The sequence below is a fragment of the Cetorhinus maximus genome, chromosome 2 (genome assembly GCF_964194155.1).
Source record: "Cetorhinus maximus chromosome 2, sCetMax3.hap1.1, whole genome shotgun sequence".
NCBI lineage: Eukaryota > Metazoa > Chordata > Chondrichthyes > Lamniformes > Cetorhinidae > Cetorhinus > Cetorhinus maximus.
In genome coordinates this window covers 83,285,968-83,305,809 of record NC_135880.1, presented here as the reverse complement: position 1 = coordinate 83,305,809, position 19,842 = coordinate 83,285,968, and the positions used below count along the sequence as shown (strand labels likewise).

The following is a 19,842-nucleotide window of genomic DNA, read 5'->3' as shown; positions in this document are numbered from 1 at the left end:
CCTCCCATCTCTTCCTTCAGCCCTGCAACCCTTCAAGAAATCTGTGTTTTTCAAAGTCCAGCCCCTTGTTCCTTCCTGACTTTCATAGCCCATTATTGAGGGCAATGCCATTAGCCATCGAGACCGAGCTCCGCAATTACCTCCTGAAAACACTCTGCCCTGTTGAAAAACCCTCTTTAAAACCTAACTGCTTGACCAAGGTTTTAGCCACCTTCCCAATTATCATGATCATTGATTCAATGTCAATTTTTTTCTGATAATGCTCCTGTGAAGGACCTCAAGATCTTTTACTACATTAAAAATACCATATAAATACATGTTATTACCTTAGCTGATTGTTGAAAGCTTAAATACATTTTAAGGCAGAAATAAGCACTCTAAACGTATGGTGTCATGTTTGACTATAGTTTTATAATAGAGAACAGAAATAATTGAGAGTGAGGGATTAAATGGAGGCAAAAAAAATCCAACATTGGTAACATCCCAGTTGGATGAAGCAAACAACCTACTTAGGACTACAAATGAAGGCAAATCTAAATGCATGGCTCTTGTATATTGAATGATAGTACCATTTTCTTAAGAGATTTTCTAGCAGATGTAAAAAATGGCTTAGGGATGATTTATTTCCTTATGGGAATGCAACTTCCCGCAACGTAACATCTCTCCAAAGAAGAATAGTTCTCATGAAGGCAGGGAAATGGGAGATGAAAACCATGCGACGCCAATCATCATTCCTCACCTCGTAACATCAGCAATATAATTCGGCATGAATGCATACAGTAAAATACAAGATTTTCATAGATTCCAATGGATTTATTTCCAGCAGTGAGCTGAACCATTTTAATTTTATTTTTAATAGATACACAATTTAGAAGTAATCTCCTTATCACCATTCACTTCACAACAGTTTATTTTGTTTCCTGCAGTAGAAGCAGTGATAAATTTTCAATTTCTCACACTTTGCTATCTAGTTCTTGGGCAATAACCATTCTACAGTTCATACAATGGAATAACTGAATGTCAATGACATTTTAGAAAATCTACCGATGAAAACAAGAGCTTGGACAAAATACAGCTCGCCATTTATTATCTTCTATATTTAATTTCCATATTAGTCCAGATCTTCCATTCAGCATCAACGCTGCACACATTGATGCTGCCCACAAAAATTTCTGCAACCAGACCCTTTCACAATCCCGGCTGAAGAGACAGTGCAGGCATCACCGTGAATGGGTGCAAAAAGAAGCAGAAGGGAGGACACGCTCCCCTTTCACAACAGTAGCCTGCCATATTCAGGTAATTTTTTCAAAGCTCCAAGTCTTTCAATGAATTGGTGAGTGGATGGATGCAGTATGCGAGGTGCAAAAGGTAGATGGGGTGGGTGGTGGTGAGATGGTCAGGGATGGCAGTCAGGTGGCCGAGGTGGGGTAATCGGGTGGGCAGGGTGGCAGTCAGATGGTCAGGGAGGAAGAATAGTCAGGCTAGGGAAGGCAGTATGGTGGGTAGATGGGTTGGGGGCAGTCAGATTGGGAGAGACAGTCGATTGGGTGGTTGGGGGAGGTAGTCAGGTCAGGTCGGGGGGCACCAGTTGGGTGGGTAGTTAGGAAAGGAAGCTGGGTAGGTGGCCAGGGGTAGTTGGGGTGTTAGTTGTGGTCCTGTTTTGCCTTCGCTGGCTAATCACCGAGTTAGACGGGGTGTTAACCGACGTAACATTTCCAGGATAAGTATCCAGGTAAGCTCTGCTAATCTGGCTCAAGTGTCGAGACATTCACAGAGGGTCTTGGGCAGCTGAAACAAGTCCATCAGAAGTACAAACTTCTCGGGCAATTTCCACACACGTGTGGGAGTCAGCACTTCTGCATGGCCCTGACGTGCATCTCCCAACTTGTGTCCCATCTCCGAGGATCAGGACAGCGGCAGATTTGGGCCATTGTTAGTTAACAAATATTTAGCAAGCATTCAAGATGAAACTCGCCGATTCGATGGGCCTTTTTCTGTGTAGATCTCTATGACTCTAAATATTTGATAAAAAAATACCTCTGTAGCCATCATATTTTGACAGAAAACAATTCAAATTTATTAAGGTTTAATCACCCTAATTCTGTCCAACTCAAATACGTTTTCTTCTAAGAAACTCTGCACACAGTCAAATGGTTTTTAAAACTGATTTTATCTTAGCAGCCATCAAAATGTTCCTTTTAATGCCATGGTACAAATTCAGCATTATTTATGAGAATAATTAAGGAAGTTGAAAGACTGACATGAAGTCTTCTAAGGTAGCAAAAAGCAAGAAATGTAAAGTTAATTTATAATGAAAACTGTTAAATTATTTCCTATTTGCAACAATAAACCAGCAGGATCTTATTCAGTTGACTGTTTTATCAGTCAAATCTTTCCTGTTAATAAGGTATTTTACTTAGCTGAACGAAATTAAATCATCCATGCATAATTCCCCAGTTAAATGAAAATTCCAGTAACTGTTTCATTCTTAGTTTGTGCAAAATAAGTGTTTAATAGCTGAAGTTTATTATATGAAAACATTGCTGCTTAGTTGAGCTGAGCAATCACAAATTATTTCAACTTCATGGGCATCTTAGAACACATATGAGTTATTTAAAATAAAAACAAATGAACCATCCTCAAGATATATCAAATATTAGGTCGGTGTTCTATCTCAGCCAAACAAAAACAATACAAGTACCTTTCCCACTGTTGCAAAGAATTCACCATCTGGAGACACCTTTAACAGATGGATGGGAGATGCAGTTCTGTAAAAGCAAATCAACATTCTTAGATACATCGCACCAATCCTAAAGCTATACCAAAGTCCAAATTGTTTCTCTTAACCTAAAATTTCAAAACAATTCAAATGTGCCTGGGAAGAGGGGCTGTGAAATGTTGGGCAAAATAGGAGGAAACAAACAAAAGTGAAGTAAACAAAAAAGAAGCAAAATATCAATAAGGTCAAATGAAATTACATTTGCACATTCATTAGTTGGTCTATAATAAACAGCACACTCAGTAGGACAAAAGATGTATTACAATTTTGCCCCTACATATTCCACATAACATTTGGAAAATGGAACATATTCTTATTAAGTTACCATTTAGAAATCTCTATGGGACATTATTAAATTTCATAAATACACGACCTGAATTTTATTTGCACTGCTGAGTGAAGTGAACAGCATGGATTTTGCATGTCCCCCCCTTCAACCTCCACCCCATTTTCTTCCCTCTTCTATTGAAGGCGATGTCTCATACTACAGCACATTTATTCAGCTAATGACAACTCCCTTGCTTCTTACCCAAGTAACAGTTCACATATGAACCTATAGAATGAACATTACTGGCATCATAAGGCATTTCACGCAAGCTCAATCCTGTTCTCAAGGATTATTTGCACAGCTCAATTTTTAGCAGACTTACAATTGGGAACAATGTTTATTAATTTTTCACTACAAAAACAGAAACAGAAATACCTGGAAAAACTCAGCAGGTCTGGCAGCATCGGTGGAGAAGAGCACAGTTGACGTTTCGAGTCCAACGTCAACTGTGCTCTTCTCCACCGATGCTGCCAGACCTGCTGAGTTTTTCCAGGTATTTCTGTTTCTGTTTTGGATTTCCAGCATCCGCAGTTCTTTGCTTTTATCTCTTTATTAATTTTTCTCCTTGTTGCTAAGGGACACCAAGGCCGACTGTGTCATCCCCCTACTGTTAGGCCAATTGCAATCAGCTAACTCAGCATAAACCAGAGATTCAATCTCTACCTACCTGATCTACATGCTTTAACACTACAACAGGTGGTAGATTTATTCAGTGAGGGAGGGAGGATATAAAGGATAATGAAAGAGAAAGAAAACAACAGAAGCAGGAGTGCAAATGGAGCGCATTAATCCAACCAATTTAAATGCAACTCACCAAAGCTTGGAAACAAACGTTGATCCACAAGGGACTATTATTGTCATCACTGAATTAAAGCAATAAGTAGAGATAACAATCTTTGTTCCAGAAAAGTGAATCAATTTGACTCTCTGCAAGAGAGGAGTGCTCTGTTCTTTTAGTCTTCTCCTGAAGCTCGAAGATAAAAATATATACTAGTAGACTTTCAATGGCAATGTTCGCAGTATGTCAAAGGGCTTAAGAACGGAAGCACTATTGGGCTTCAATCTCCTGCCAAAACTGCTCACTACCCCAAGACCATCCTGGAGAACAAGGTTATCCTCAAATTCTTTTCTTCCCTGTAATTATCTGCTTAAATTCCTCTCTTCGCTGCCATTGCCACCAATGAGCAGGAGATTATTATGGGCTTGTCACTTAAGATGGAGGGGATCAATTTAGTGGCCTCTACTCCAACATCCACTCCCTCCCTTCTCTTGCCTAAGCCTAACCTCCCAAAAGATTCTCAACTGCCCAACTCTGAACCCAAATCTTTCTCCAGTTTGTCTTCACAAACATGCTCATCCAGCTCATCTTGACGACAAGATTCTGGCCCTCTTACTGATTGCATTGTAAATTCTTTCTCCCTAGATACTGTCCTCTCCCCGCAAAACCGGCTGTCATCGCCTATATCCTCAAAAACAGACTCTCGACCCTTCATCTTTGCAAACTGCTGCCCAGCACAAACTTCCGTTTTCTCTCCAAAGTCCTGAACTTGCTGTTGTCTCCCAAATCTGTGCCTATCTTTTCTCCAATTCCGTTTTTGAATTGATATGATCAGCTTTCCTTTTCTGCTGCAGTGAAACAAAATGAACCAAAATCACAAAAAAGATTCAGTGATGATGACAGAAGTGCATTATTCCTCCTCGTCTCATCTCTCTCCTTTGAGCCTCATTCAGTACTTTTCTCCCATTCAGCTAAATGGAGTTGGCCTCACTTGGTTCCAGTGATACCTATTTAATTGTTGGCAGACCATCTCCAACAATGGTCCCCACACCATTTCCTCCTAGGCTCCTGAAGGATCTATGCTTGGGCTGCTGCTGATGCTTCTTTATCTACATGCTATCACTTGGTGGCATCATCTGCAGACATGAAGTTAACTTCCATGTGTAAAATTACAACACACAGCTCTACTTCTCATTCAAACACTAGGAAGACCGAAGCTCTCGTTTTTGAGCTGCACCAAAATCTCTGTAATCACCCACCTCCCTGACCATCGTCTCAGGCTGAATGAGAATTCGTAACCTTCGTGGTCAAGTCGACCACGAACTGCGTTTACAACCCATATACCCTCCATTAAAAAGACCGCCTACTTCCACACCCATACATTGCCTGCCTTTGCTTGTGATTCAGCCATCTATTGCTGGAGAACTCATCTATGTCTTAGTGACCTTCAGAATTGACTACTACAATAACCTCCCAGCTAGCTTTCCATCCTCCACCCTTTCAATTTCAGCCTGCCCATAACTCTGCTATCTATATACTTTCCTGAAAGTCCCTCCCAAACATCGACTTACACTGTAGTATTATTTGATGTACTCATATATTGTTATTTGGGGATCGTCTTGGGGTCTAGCAACAATTCCTATCTGTTATCTCTCCCTCTCAATCCGATCTTTCATTCTCCCTCTATTTCCCTCTCTGTATATGCTTCGACATCCAACTAAATATTTTAACTCTCACTACCTGGTTTAGACTCCGCACTGAACACAAGAACATAGGACTTAGGAGCAGGAGTTGGTCATTCGGCCCCTTGAGCCTACTCAGTCATTCAACAAGATCATAGCTGATCCGATTTTGGTCTTAACTCCACTTTCCTGTCTGCCCCCATAACACTTGATTCCCTTGTCTATAAAAATCCATCCAATTCGGTCTTGAATAAATTCAATGACCCAGCTTCCACTGCTTTCTGAGGAAGAGAATTCCACAGATTAACAGCCCTCTGAGAAAACAATTCTCATCTCCATCTTAAAAGGGAGACCTTCTACTTGTAAACTGTGTCCCCTAGTTCTAGTCTTCCCCACAAGAGGAGACATCCTCCCATTATCCACCCTTCAAAGATTAACTTCAGTTATGTTCAAGAGTAATCAGAATTTTCACAACCCAGGAACATAACTGAGCTTCAAAGATTCCTCGGGATGATGAAAAAGTCAGCAAGCTCCTACCAAATTTAGCAGAGGTCAACGAACCCTTGAGACAGTTGATGAGACAGGGTCAACAGTGGTGCTGGAATGCACACCAGCAAAATGCTTTTGAAAGGATTAAACATTTTTTAATCTCTTCTGAAATCTTGGCACATTACAGCCTAGAATTACTGACCATAGTAGCAGCAGATGCATTGTCTGGGAGCAGTTTTATTTCGAGTGCAGAGAGGCAACAAGTGTAGACTAGTCCACTATGCCTTTAGGTCACGAACAGAAACAGAATAACGATACACCATGATAAAAAAATCAGCAACATGGGTGTATAAAAACATTTCAGACTATGTTATGGGACGGTTTCAAAACCAAAACAGACTATAAGCCACCTGTCACTCTTCTGAACATGAAAGGAAGATGCCACCCAGAATCCAGCAGTTCAGACTAAGATTGCTGAGATGTGACTCCATCACAGAGTCTATGCAAGATAATTGTCAAACAACGGCAGACACATTGTCATAAATACCATTAGAAAGAACCAAACAAGAGAGTTTATATTTCATTGGGGAGGTTGAAATACATACATCCTTAATCACTCAGCATTTACCAGCTACTGCAAAAAAGTTGCAGGAAATAAATCAAACCCAGCAATGAGATGAAGAATGTCTCCAAGTCTGAGAATATGGTCTGGAAGGATAGTAAGGCTATATGCCCACTAATCCAATATTACGTCAGTACTTTGAACAGCGCAAGCATCTCACAGTCATTGACGACTTACTTGTCTTCAGCAAGAGAATAGTCATACCAAGAACACTTTGCTTGGTAAAACAGCATTTGGAAGAACAGAGAACCAACCAGGCTCAGAATTTTAATCACAGGCATAGAGTGCATGAGTTACCAGTGCTAACTGGTAGAGAGTGGATGAGTCCAAGACCAACAGTAGGAAGGCACAATAATTGAAAAAACTCCACATCCAAGATCGTACAGGATTGAGACAGACCAGGATATCACAAGAAAAAAGCACAGTGCCTTAATATTCTTGGAGGGAAGGCCAATAGAAATTTGGGCTTACTACTTAGATCCTGATAATCAGGCAAGCTCCGCAGCCACTCAGGAGAAAAACATATACCAACAGAAGAGAAAGTACGGAATATCCTCGAACTCAAACGGAAATCACAAGATGATTAGGGAGGTTGGTCAAGGCATCTCAGACACTAACCCTGTGAAGTCTGAGAATTTGGGAAAGATGTAAATATCATAGGGATAAAGACTTGAGGGACTATGTGGAGTAAAGGGTTAACACAGAAGCATACGTGATGCTGATGTAATAGTGATGCCAGGTCACATTACTGAGAAGTAAGCGATCTGGAAGGGGGAGATGGTGGCATAGTGACTATGTCACTGGACTAGTAACTCAAAAGGCCCAGGCTAATGCTCTGGGGACATGGCTTCAAATCCCATCACGCTGCCAGCAGCTAGTGAAATTTAACTTCAGTTAACCAATCTGGAGCTGAAAGCTATACTCAGTAATGGAGACCATGTAAACCATCATTGATTGTCATAAAAACCCATCTGGCTCCAAAGATAACTCCCCCATCCAGTCCTTGATGCGCCGAATAGCTCCTTCTGTACCGTAATGACCATGACCTTTAAACATTTCTTTGCCCCCTTAGATTAGACTCCCATAAATGACCCTACAGTTTCGCTGTGTTTTGTTCATATTCTGCCAGTCCCACTGATTTACAATGACTATTAAGTCAAGTTGTATTTTTATCAAATGATACTCTGGGATATTTGCTGGTGCTTGAGGTCAAATCCATAGCTTTGTTCATTATTTTGTGAAGCTCTTGAAAGGTTCCATGCTTAGTAACCAACAGTGATAAACAAGTTCTGCGTCAACAGGAATCCGACTTACCCCACCCTTCATTTTTGCTGACCATCTCAACCATCACATTTACACCGATTTTGAGTCATTTACCCAAAAAACTTTGATGGGTATCTGCTTATATTGGAAATTCTCAGTGTAAATGTTGCATGCAGTTTCAATGCTAAATGTTGATCTACAAGTGTAAATACAATGAGGTAATAGGAAGTAAAGGTTTGTGAGCAAGAAGTGGGTGCATATTTAGGATGTTTAAAATTGCAACAGAACCCTCAGTGTGTGCAGTGTGTCAGAGGATATGTGGCTTTACAACAATGAGAGTATTTATGCTATGTAACAACGCAGAGCCAGTGATTTACACTAAATAAATAAAACTCTTTTTATGAAATGGTGCTCCCAGTCCATTAACCTGCATGGAAATTTTGCTGACAATTTAGGGATTGAATCCCACAGCTTTGTTCAATATGCTATGAAACTCTCAATTGGTTACCTACAGGGTGGCCAACACTGATGAAACAACCTAACAGGCTGAGCCCTGGGATAGGTTGTTCAGATGGCAGTGTCTTCTGCCCTGCTGCTGAAAAATTTGCAGGGAGTGCAACTCCAATGTCGGCAGCCCTGCAGACATTTAATGTCCCATGGAGCTCTAATTGGCTTGAGAGGAATTATGGGGAACTCACTCAAAGGAAGTCCTGCCTCAAAGAGCTGTTGGCCAATCTGACTCTGTAGTCGCAGCAGTGCCACTGGAAGCGGTGGCCACTGCTGATTGCCAGGAGCCCAGGATCAGTTAAATGTGAAGGGTCTCACAGCAAAGATTAGATGGGAGACCCTTGGGGGGCGCGGAGATGTATCCCCCTCACCCCAAATTGGTAAAGGGGGACCCCGAGGGTCCACTTCCACTTTCTCACCTCCACCTGAGGCTCAAGCAGGTTAATGGACTGGGCATCCCCCCATCCTCATCTCCCCATGCCTGACCACATTCTGCTGGCCTCAAAATTGCGGCTGGATGGGAAGTGGTCACTTCAGAGCTGCAACTGGGGCGATGGTGGACAGGCTGCCCTCGGCCTTGCCCACTCACCCCATAAGATTTCAGACAGGTCAGGGGTGGGCGGATAGGCAGCAGGAAGGGCACATGGTGAATTTTACAGTGCTCCCCCCTCCTGCCTGCAAACCCGCCAGTGGGTCCCATAAAATTCTGCCCTGAGAGTTGGAAACGAGCTAGGCTTGATTTTTATGCAGGTCCAAAATGTTATATAAAACTGCATCAGCAGTACTTTAGCATTCAGCTAGGCTAGATTACTGTGTATCGTTGTTTATTAAGAAGGAGGATGCTGACAAAATACAAGAAGTGGATGTGGTAGAGGTTAATGGGTGAGATGAAAATTGATTGGCAGAATATACTGGAAAAGCTGGCTATGCTTAAGATGGATAGGATGCTGGCTCGCATTCCTGGTTGCTTAAGGAAGTGACTGTGGTGATAGGGTAAGGGGTTCTCTTAATCTTCCCCCAATACCAAGGAGGTTCCAGGTGATTACAGAATGATAAATGTGTCCCTCTTGTTCAAGGAAAGGTGCAAGGAAATTCCTAGTAACTACGAGCTGGTCAGCTTAACATCTATAGTGGGCAATATTTTAGAAACAACGATATGGGGGGAAAAAAATCAGCAGGTAGAGGTTTGAGTTAATTAAGGAGGGCTAGCATGGGTTTGTAAAAGGCAGATTGTGCTTAACTAATCTAGCTGAATTTTTTGATAAAGTAAAAGAGAAGGTTGATGAAAAGAATGCAGTGGATGCTGTCTATGTGGATTTTAAGACAGAGTTTGATAAAGCACCACATAAAAGGCTGGTTGAAAAAACTAAGGCTCATAGAATAGGAGGATTAGTGTCAGCTTGGATAAAAAATAGGCCGAAGGACAGAAAACAGCAAGTTGTGGTAAATGATCGTTTCTCGGGCTGAAAGATGGTGGACGGTGATGTTCCTCAAGGGTCAGTGATACGACCATTGCCTTTTTTTGATAAATATAAACGAATTGGATATTGGAATACAGAGTAAAATTTCAAAATTTGCCCGTGATACCAAACTTGGAGGTGTGACAGTAAGGATTATACCATTCAATTGCAACAGGACATAGCTAGCTAGCAGAATGGGCGCACAAGTGGCAGATGGAATTTAATAGAGAGAAGTGAGGTGTGATGCATTTTGGCAGAAGGGATTGAGGGAGGTAGTATAAACTTAATGGCACAGCTCTAAATAATGTGCAGGGACAGAGGGGCTTGCAGGTGTATGTGCATAGACCTTTAAAGGTGGCAGAACATATTGAGAAAGGAAAGCATATGAGATCTTGGGCTTCATAAAAACAAGTATCAAGGCAGGGAGGTTATGCTGAACCTGAATAAAGCTCTGATTAGTCCACATCTAGTGTTCAGTTCTGGTCACCACACTGAGAAGGTTGCGAGGGTACTTGAGAAGCTGCAGAAGAGATTTACCAAAATGGTTTCAGGGATGATAGATTTTAGCTACAAGGTTAGGTTGGAGGACACAACAAGGCTGTCAAGAAGTATAGATAGGTTAAGTGAGTAAGCACCAACATGACAGATGGAATATAATGCGGGGAAATGTGACTTTATCCATTTTGGTCATAAGAATGGGAAAACAGAATATGTTTAAAAGGCGCGAAACTTGTAAATGTTGATGTTCAGAAGGTCTTAGGTGTACGTGTACAAGACTCAAAGTTAGCATGCAGGAAGACAAATGACTTGTTGGCTTTTATTGCGAGGGGATTTGAGTATAAGAATAAGGAAGTCTTGCGACAACCGTACAGGGCCTTGGTGAGAATGCACCTGAAACACTGTGTGCAGTTTTGGTCTCCATATTTCAGGAACGGTAAACTTGAATTGGTAGCTAGATTGGTCCCTTGGATGAGTGTGTTGTCCTATGAAGAGATGCTGAGTAAATTGACTCTATATTCTCTGGAGAATGAGAGGGGCTCTCATTCAAGCCTTCAAGATTCTGAAGGGAATCGATACAGCAAATACAGAGAGGCTGTTTCCCCTGACTGGAGAATCTAGAACATGGCAGCACAGCCTCAGGCTGAGGGTGCCGAGTGTTTAAGACTGAGGTGAGGAGAAATTTATTCACTCAAAGGGTTGTAAACCTTTGGAATTCTCTACCCCAGAGGGCATGGATACTCCGTCATTGAATATATTTAAGGCTGAGATAGACAGATTTTTGGTCTCTCAGGGAATCAGTGGATACTGGGAATAGGCAGGAAAGTGTAGTTGAAGCCGAAGATCAGTCATGGTCATATCAAACGATGGAGCAGGCCTGATGGGCCATATGGTCTACTACTGTTCCTTTTTCTTATGTTGTTAAGCTGAGGTTCTTCTCCTTGGAGCAAAGGAAGTTGAGGGATATTTGATAAGAGTTGTACCAGATTATGACAGGTTTAGATAAGGTAGACAAATAAAAGCTTTCCCATTAGATTATTGTACCAGGGCAAGGAAATGATTTCAGGTTTTTGGCAAGAGATACAGGGAGGATTTGAGGAAGAACTTTTTAAAGCAGTGAGTGGTAATGATCTGAGACACTGCCTATGAGGATGGTGGAAGCAGAGACAATCAATGATTTCTAAAGGAAATTGGATGGCAGCTTGAGGGAAATAACTTGCAGGGTTACAGGACAGAGCAGGGGAATGGGCTCCCTGGATTGCTCCACAGAGAGCCTGCATGGACTCAATGAGCCAATGGCCTTCTTCCATGCCTTAATGACTCCAAGAGTCTTAAATCCTCATGGTAGTTGCAGGACTTCCTGTCACCTGATGAATTGCAAACTAAAGTTGAATACTTTTATTTCCTGCCGTTCCTGTCTTCAAAAAAAGTTCTATGATGAAAATACAGGGGTACTGAAATTGAACTGAAATATTCAGCGGTCTGGTGCTTAGTATCCTAAATTAAACTTACATGCTGACACTAGATCACTCCTGTTAAGTGTGCATGTACATACACAAGCAAATAATGAAGAGTTTCATTTAACTAAAATGTTTTGTGATTTAGTTCGCTTTATTACTAATGCAGGATGTAAACATTCTATGAACCTATTCCTTCATGCATTTTATGTCACTTTGACTTTAATAGATCACAGGACAGTGCAGAGAGGCCCCACGAAGACCAGAAATACATGCTATCTGCACAATTTAATATGTTTGGGCAGCTAAGCATTGTTAGCATTTAGATTCCATTTAACTTGTACAATATACAGTGTGCAGAAGTGTTCCAGATATCAGAAAGTTATGCAAAACAATAAAGATGACTTACAGGACAAAAACAAAAATGCATTAGATTATACAAAAACTTTTTAAAATAATATATTTAATCAGATTGCTAGTTTTTCAATACATAGCTGCCAATTTTAGTCAACACTTCTGTGAGCCTGGCAATGGAAGTGCAGGGGGGAACTGGACTGAATACCATCATCAAGCTCAGGAAATTAGATGGAGGCATGAGATGGAGACTGAGTTTGTTACTGGGTACAAACCTGACAATATGGCACTGCAAACACCGCTGTGGCAGATCCTATTTTATTTGGTAAATCATTGAACCTTTATGGTTTGATTACTTTGTGGCATAATGTATTTGTGTTTGCACAGTATTGTGATATTTTGTACCAGTTACATTGTACCTTCTGTAAAAACAATTTGGTTTATATCCGATGCTTGAATACAGCATCAAATTCAATACTGTATTTTGTTTTTTTCAAAAGTTAACAAACCTTCATTACACTCAAATAAATGCCAGGGGAAGAACTGAAGTTGCATAATTTTGCTTTTGTAATTCATTGTATCCAGCACAAATAAATGCAGATTCCAAGAAATAATACAACTTTTTAAAAGTCAAAAGAATTCCTCAAGTTTAACTTCAAAATCTGAACCCTAGTGACATGGTTTCCATTAACACATTTCAAAATTTAAAAGATAATTGCAAAATGTTCTGGAGAACTGCATTTATTCTTCTGAATATTTTAAAGGAAATCCCTCCACTGGGGACATAAATGTATTATTTAAGTCCAGAAAGCGAGACAGACTTTAAAACTTAAGAATATTGCGCACTAATAAATGTAAAGAAATGAGAACATCTGTAGGTCAAGCTATACATCTGCGTATTGACAGTAAAAAGGTTGCTAGAGGAGTGGTGGAGTTGATTCAGGGCCAAAGTAGATATTAATGGAAGCAGAAGACATGGTTGAGGTACTAAGTGAGTTCTTTGCACCAGTGTTTACAAAGGATGAGCACTTTGCCAAAGCCATGATAAACAAGAAAGTTATCAAGATACTAGAAGAGATGATAAGGTGGTGCTGGAAAATCTGATGGCACTTAAAATTTATTAGTCTCCCAGTCCATGGGATGTTCCTAGAATGCTGTGGGAAGTAAAGGTGGAAATTGCAATGGTGCTGGCCACGGTCTTCCAATCCTGCTGAGCTACAGTGGTGTTGCCAAAGGATTGGAGAACTGTAACTATTATATCCTTGTCCAAAAAAGGACGGAAGTATAAACCTGGCAATTACAGGTCAGCCAGTTTAACATTGGTGGTGAGAAAGCTTTTGCAAACAATAATGGGGAGAAAATTCAAAAAGCATAAACTAATAGGGGTCAGATCATGGTTGACTAAATTGAGTGAGTTTTTTTTTAAATGAGGTATTAGAGAGGGTGGATAAGGCCAGTGCAGTTGCTGATGTGTATATGGACTTTCAGAAGGTATTTGATAAAGACTCCCAAATTAAAGAGGCTCGTGAAGTTGAAGCCCATGCACTACAAAATTAGGTAAGGGGAAAAAAACAGAGTTATGGTAAATGGCTTTTTTTCAGACTGGAGGAAGGTATACAATGGGGCTTCCCAGGGTTTAGTACTCAGGCCACTGCTGTTTTTTGATATACGTTAATGACTTGGACTTGGGGCAACAAGACAGAATTTTGAAATTTGCAGATAATACGCAACTTGGAAATGTAGTAAACAGTGAGAAAGATAGTGATAGACTTCAAGAGGACATAGACAGGCTTGTGGAATGAATGGGAGTGATGCATTTTGGTAGGAAGAATGAGACGACAATATAAGCTAAATGGTACAATTTTAAAGGATGTGCAAGAACTTGGAGGTGCTTGTGCACAAATCTTTGAAGATGGCAGCACAGGTTAACAAAGCAGTTAATAAAGCATATGGGATATCAGGCTTTATAAATAGAGGTGGAGAGTACGAAGGTCAGAAAATTACTCAAAATCTATATAAAACACTAGACTGGTCTCAGCTTTAGTATTTTAGGAAGGATATGAAGGCTCTGAAGTTGGTGCAGATGAAATTTACTAGAGATGAGGGATTACAGTTAGGACAGACTAGAGAATTTAGTGATGTTTTCCTTACAGCAGAATAGGCCAAGGAGAGATTTGATACAGGTGTTGAAAATCATGAAGCATGTAGATAAATTAAATAAAGAGAAATGGTTTCCAATGGCTGAAGGACCAGGAAGCAGGTTTATAATTGGCAAAAGCAGAGGTGACATAAGGAAACATTTTCATTTAAAACAATGAGTCATTGTGCGAGAGCATTCTGCCTGAAGGATTCAAAACAACATTTAAAAAAAAAAATTGGATAAATAACTTAAAACAAAAAAATACAGGACCATGGAGAAAGAGCAAGGGAATGGGATTAATTGGACAGCTCTACCAAAAGCCAGCAAAGGCACGATGGGCTGAATAGCCTCCTTCTATGTAGTACTATTCTATGATTCTGTGTAAGCACTGAATGAATCAATAAGGAATCCAAATGTAACTATAAAATTCATTTTCTAAGAATTACTTTACATTTTACAACTAATAGTGCTTCTCACCAGGTTACAACTTGGAACCAAAATCTTGAAAACTTGTATCCAGTTCATAACAAAAGCTATAATGCTCCCTTACTTAGACTCCCAGATGCATCTCCAATCACCAACTTTATTTGGATCTGTCTCATCTGTAGCTTCCTCTTCATTAATATTCATTTCCAGATTTCCATTGGACCAAAGCTGTAAAGAATTGGAACCCGTCAAGAGACGAATTCCTAGAATGGAAAAATGTTTGTTACTTTAATGGCTATTTTACCTTTTAGCCCTCATCAAAGTTGATCTCAGTGCAATCCTGCTGAAAGGTTCAACAAAAAAATTGAAACATACTTGGATTGTTACCATTGGTTTGTCAAAGCATTGTATCACAGAATGGTAATGCAATTTGAATGGTGATGGAATTTGACCAATTGATAACTTACTATGGACAAAATTGTCTTGCAAGAGGCTGAGAGCTTGACAGTTTACCAAATGCAATACCAGTGTGTAAAAGAGAGGAAGGAATAATGCAAAGGACGAAAGAAGTATCAAAGCAAAAGGGAAAAAATGTACAGGAAAAAAGGAAGAAAATAAACAAAGGGAGAAAGGGACAACAGTAAAGGAGAATGAAGGAAGGAAAAATGTTGAAGAGAGAAAAAATGAAGAAAAGAGGAAGGGGAGGAAGGCTAAATGTGGCAGAGGAAGGAAGCAGGGGGAAATAAGTTAGAAAAGCTGAAAAAGTGTAAGGATACTGTCGATTTTTTGCGGTCAACCTAAATGGGACCCTACTTTAAAGTTTAACAATGAAATGGGCCTTCCTCACATCTTGAAGGTGTATGAAATTCACATCTGATTATACATCAATATTTAAACTATCCAAAGAATCCAAAGGAAACCCCCTGCTTCTTTTCTGCACTATCAAAATTCAAACTCCTCTTCCTTATCTCCTCCACCCTCACATCCAACAAGTGCAAGGAGCTAATGGAGTTCTTTGTCACTAAGATTGAGACCATTCATTCAGCTGCTTCTGTAACTTCCTACCCTTCCCCTACCCATGGAGCCAAACAACCCCCATGATACCCCCTGCACTAGCCCTTTCTCTTGTTTCTCTATCATTCCTCATGCCCTCTCTGAGCTTAGTTTGTCCATGATAGTCAATCCCCAGCCCAATGTGCATCAAATTTCCAACCACCAAACTTCCTTCCTGGCTGCCATGTTAGCTAATATTGTTAATGGTTCCTTCTCTTCACGGGCCATTGCCAGCTCCCTGGGGCCATCCCAACCCCTTCAATATGCAGACGTCACCCTGCGCAAAAAACCCAATCTTGATCCCTCTGTCCTTGAAAAGTATATTAATGACCTCCCTTTCCTCCCCAAACGTGTTTTTGCCTCCCAAATCCATGTCCATCTTTCTTTCAACTCCATGTTTGAATCCTTCCAATCAGGACTCCCCTCTACCAGAGTACTCAAATGGCTCTTATCAAAGCTACAAATGACATTCGATGTGACGAACTATGGTAAAATATACCTCCTCATTCTTCTTACTCTGCCTGCACCCTTTGAGACAGCTGCCCACATCATCCTCCTCCAATACCTCCCCTCTGTCATCCAGCTGGATGGACTACATTCACAGTCATAGCCAGAGAACCACCTGCAATGGCTTTCTTCCCACTCCCAAACTTCTAGAGACCCTAAGGATATACCCCCGTCACCTCCTATTTTCCATCTGCCGGCTGCACCTCAGCAATATCATCCAAAAACACGCTAGGTTCCACAGGCACACCGACAACACCCAGGTCTCATCAAAACTTGTCTCAACCCCATCCGCATCTCTTAATTGATTAGACTGCTTACCTAACATTCACTGCTGGATAAGCAGAACTTTCCTCCAATTAAATATTTGGAAGAACATAGCCATTGATTTTGGTCCCTGTCACAAACTTCATTCCCCAACCACTGACTGCATCACTCTCCCTGGTAACTGTCTAAGACTTAACCAGAGTACTCACATCCTTGGTCTCATATGTGGCCCCAAGCAATTATTCTGAACACCTATCCACACCATCACCAAGAGAGTGTACTTTCACCTCTGTAACATTGCCCAGCTTCAGCCCCGCCTCAGGTTATCTATTGCCAAAGCCTTTATTATTGCCTTAGTTACCTTTAGACTTGATTATTACAATTTTCTTCTGGCCAATCTCCCATCTTCCAAACTGCAGAAACGTGAGCTCACCCAGAACTGTGAACTTGTCCAATTCTAGCCTATTGTACATGCCCAAATTTATCACTCCACCATTGGTTATTCCTCCGGTCTCCTGGGCCCAATGCTCTGGAATTTCTTGTCTATATCTTACCACCTGTCCTTCAGAATCTTGTATGGTTCAATGAGATCACCTCTCATTCTTCTATACTCCATAGTGTATAAGCCCTATTCTGTCAGTCTCTTTTTGGAAGACAACACTCTTATCCCAGGAACCAATCAAGTGAACCTTCACTGTACCAAATCCAAGGCAAGTAAATCCTTCCATAGAGATGGATATCTAAAATGTGCATAGTACTCCAGGTGTGGTCTCTCACCAAAGTTCCACAAAATTGCAGCAAGACTTCCTTGTGTTTGCACTCTAGTACCCTTGCAAGAAAAGCCAACATGCCATTTGTCTTCCTAATTCATTGCTATACTTCCATTCTAACTTTCTGTTCCTCATAAAAGTGCATCTAAGTCTCTCTGAACATCAACATTTAAAAGTTTAGTGCCTTCTAAAAAATATTCTGCTTTTCCATTCTTATTAGCAAAGTGAATAACCTCACACTTAGCCACATCTACCACCTTGTTGCTCACTCACTTAACCCATCTATACCTCTTTGCAGCCTCTTTCCATCCTCCTCACAGCTTACAAAACTAGGTTGGAGTGCATCATTAGTAAACTTGGATGCATTACTCTCAGTTTCTTTGTCTAAGTCATGAATATAAATTCTAAATAGTGGGGGCCCCAGCACTGGTACTCCACTAGTTAAAACCTGCCAACTTGAAAATGCCCCATTCATCCTTAGTCATTGCTTCCTTTCTGTTACCCAATCCTCCACCCATGCTAATATATTACCTCCATGAGCCCCCAGTTTGCTGGTCATTTTGTCTAGTACTTCAACAAATACCTTTTGGAAATCCAAGTATAAAGGCTCTCCTTTCTCGACCATTCAGGTTATAAACTCAAAAAACTCAAGTAAATATGTCAAACATGACTTCCCTTTCATGAATCATACTATAATTTTCTACATGCTTTCTTTAAACTGCCTTAATAATGGATTCCAGCATTTTCCCGATGATTGATATCAGGCTAACAGGTTTGTAGTTACATTTTCTCTCCCCTTCCTTTCTTGAAAAGCAGTGTTATATGTACTAACTTACAATCCACTGGATCCTTTGAGGAACAAGGTAATTTTGAAAAATCATAACCAATGCACCCATAGCACTGCAGCTATCTCCTTTAGAACCCTAAAATGTAGGCCATCGGGTCCTGGGGATATGTCAGCTTTTAGCCCCTTAACTTTCTCCAATATTTTTTCTCTGCTGATATTAATTACTTAAATTTCCATATTCTTATTAACTCCTTGGTTACCCTCTATTTCTTGTAAGTAATTTGTGTATTCTACTGTGAAGACAGACAAAATATTGTTCAATAACAACTCTGAAGAGTCATAGAGACTTGAAATGTTAACTCTTTTCTCTCCAGGGATGCTGTTAGATCTGCTGAGTTTTTCCAGCATTTTCTCTTTATGAATCAGATTTCCAGCATCTGCAGTATTTTGCTTTTATATTAAAATATTGTTCAACTTCTCCTCAATTTGCTCATTCTCCATGATAATTTCTCCTGTCCCTGCCTCCAAGGGACAAACATATGCTTCAGTTGTTCCTCTCCTCTTTTTTCATATACTTGAAGCTCTTACAATCTGTTTTTATATTCTTGGATAGTTTAATCGTTCTATTTATTCCCTTTTCATTAACTTTTTGGTTTGTTCTAAATGATCTGCCCTAATATCACCCTGTATGGCTCAGTGGCAAATTTTGTTTGCTATGTTCCTGTGAAGCATCTTTGGATGCTTTATGATGCTAAGCTATTTAAGTGCAAGAAGTAGTTGTTGTTGTCAATTAAGTTTCCTTCTGGCAGTTTAAACTGCTACAAAAATCCAAACCAGATAATCTCCACCTCAAGGCATTAGGCTACCTGTGATGAAAATTTGAATTCAAATTTTTATGACAGTCAATTAACTTGGAGACAGACTTAACAATAGGAGGAGAAAGGACTCACTGACTCAGGCTCACCACTACTGCCCCAACACCAAAATCAGCAAAGGTTATTTTGGACCTGTGACTCGAGAAAATAATCTTACAAATCAGCTGATTGACATTGACTGTAATCTGGTGACTTTTCTAACATTCTAATCATTCAGAAAACAAGCTTTTAATCTAAAATTATTACATATTTTTTCTTACCTTGTGGGTCCCATGCTAAGTTATGTACCACTGACTCCAGTGCAAACTGTCCATTCTTCTGCCATTGATAATTTAACTGTTGTAAACGGATATAACAAATCAAAAGGGCTCAATGACTCAAACTGGTTTAAGAATTGATTGTCAAAACACATTTTCAACATTAATCAGTTTATTTAATAAGAAAAATAATTTAAAGATTGAAATATTGAAAACCTTAAGGCAACTTAAATGTTATGGACAGAGCTGTATTGTCCTTACTGGACCCCTCCGATTATTCAACACGTTACATCTTAGCCGTACTTTGCAATATTCAACCCACAGCAACTTTCACCAAAACAATTACATATAAATTTGGCAATTATGTCCTGATCTGTACAACAAAAAAAGAACAGGAAATCTATTAATTAGTTGTGAGAATACATAAAGCACTTTTGGGTTGAGCACCGCTAATTTGAAAAAAGTTCTATGAGGATGTTGCCTCTGACGCTTTATTTTACTTCATCCCATATTAAAAATATACACAAGTTCCATAATATTGAAAAT

The 19,842-nt window shown here is 40.1% G+C and overlaps 1 protein-coding gene across 3 annotated transcripts in view; it reads right to left on the bottom strand.

The window, feature by feature from the left end:
• The window catches only part of dmxl1 (Dmx like 1), a 259,834-nt gene that overhangs the window by 182,831 nt on the left and 57,161 nt on the right, over window positions 1-19,842 (bottom strand). For all 3 annotated transcript variants that reach the window (XM_078566607.1, XM_078566622.1, XM_078566614.1), the window contains exons 4-6: window positions 19,300-19,375; window positions 14,908-15,046; window positions 2,702-2,768 (exon numbers count right to left, since the gene is read on the bottom strand). In XM_078566607.1, the coding sequence (XP_078422733.1) occupies window positions 2,702-2,768; window positions 14,908-15,046; window positions 19,300-19,375 (282 nt within the window). The remainder of the gene's footprint in view (window positions 1-2,701; window positions 2,769-14,907; window positions 15,047-19,299; window positions 19,376-19,842) is intronic.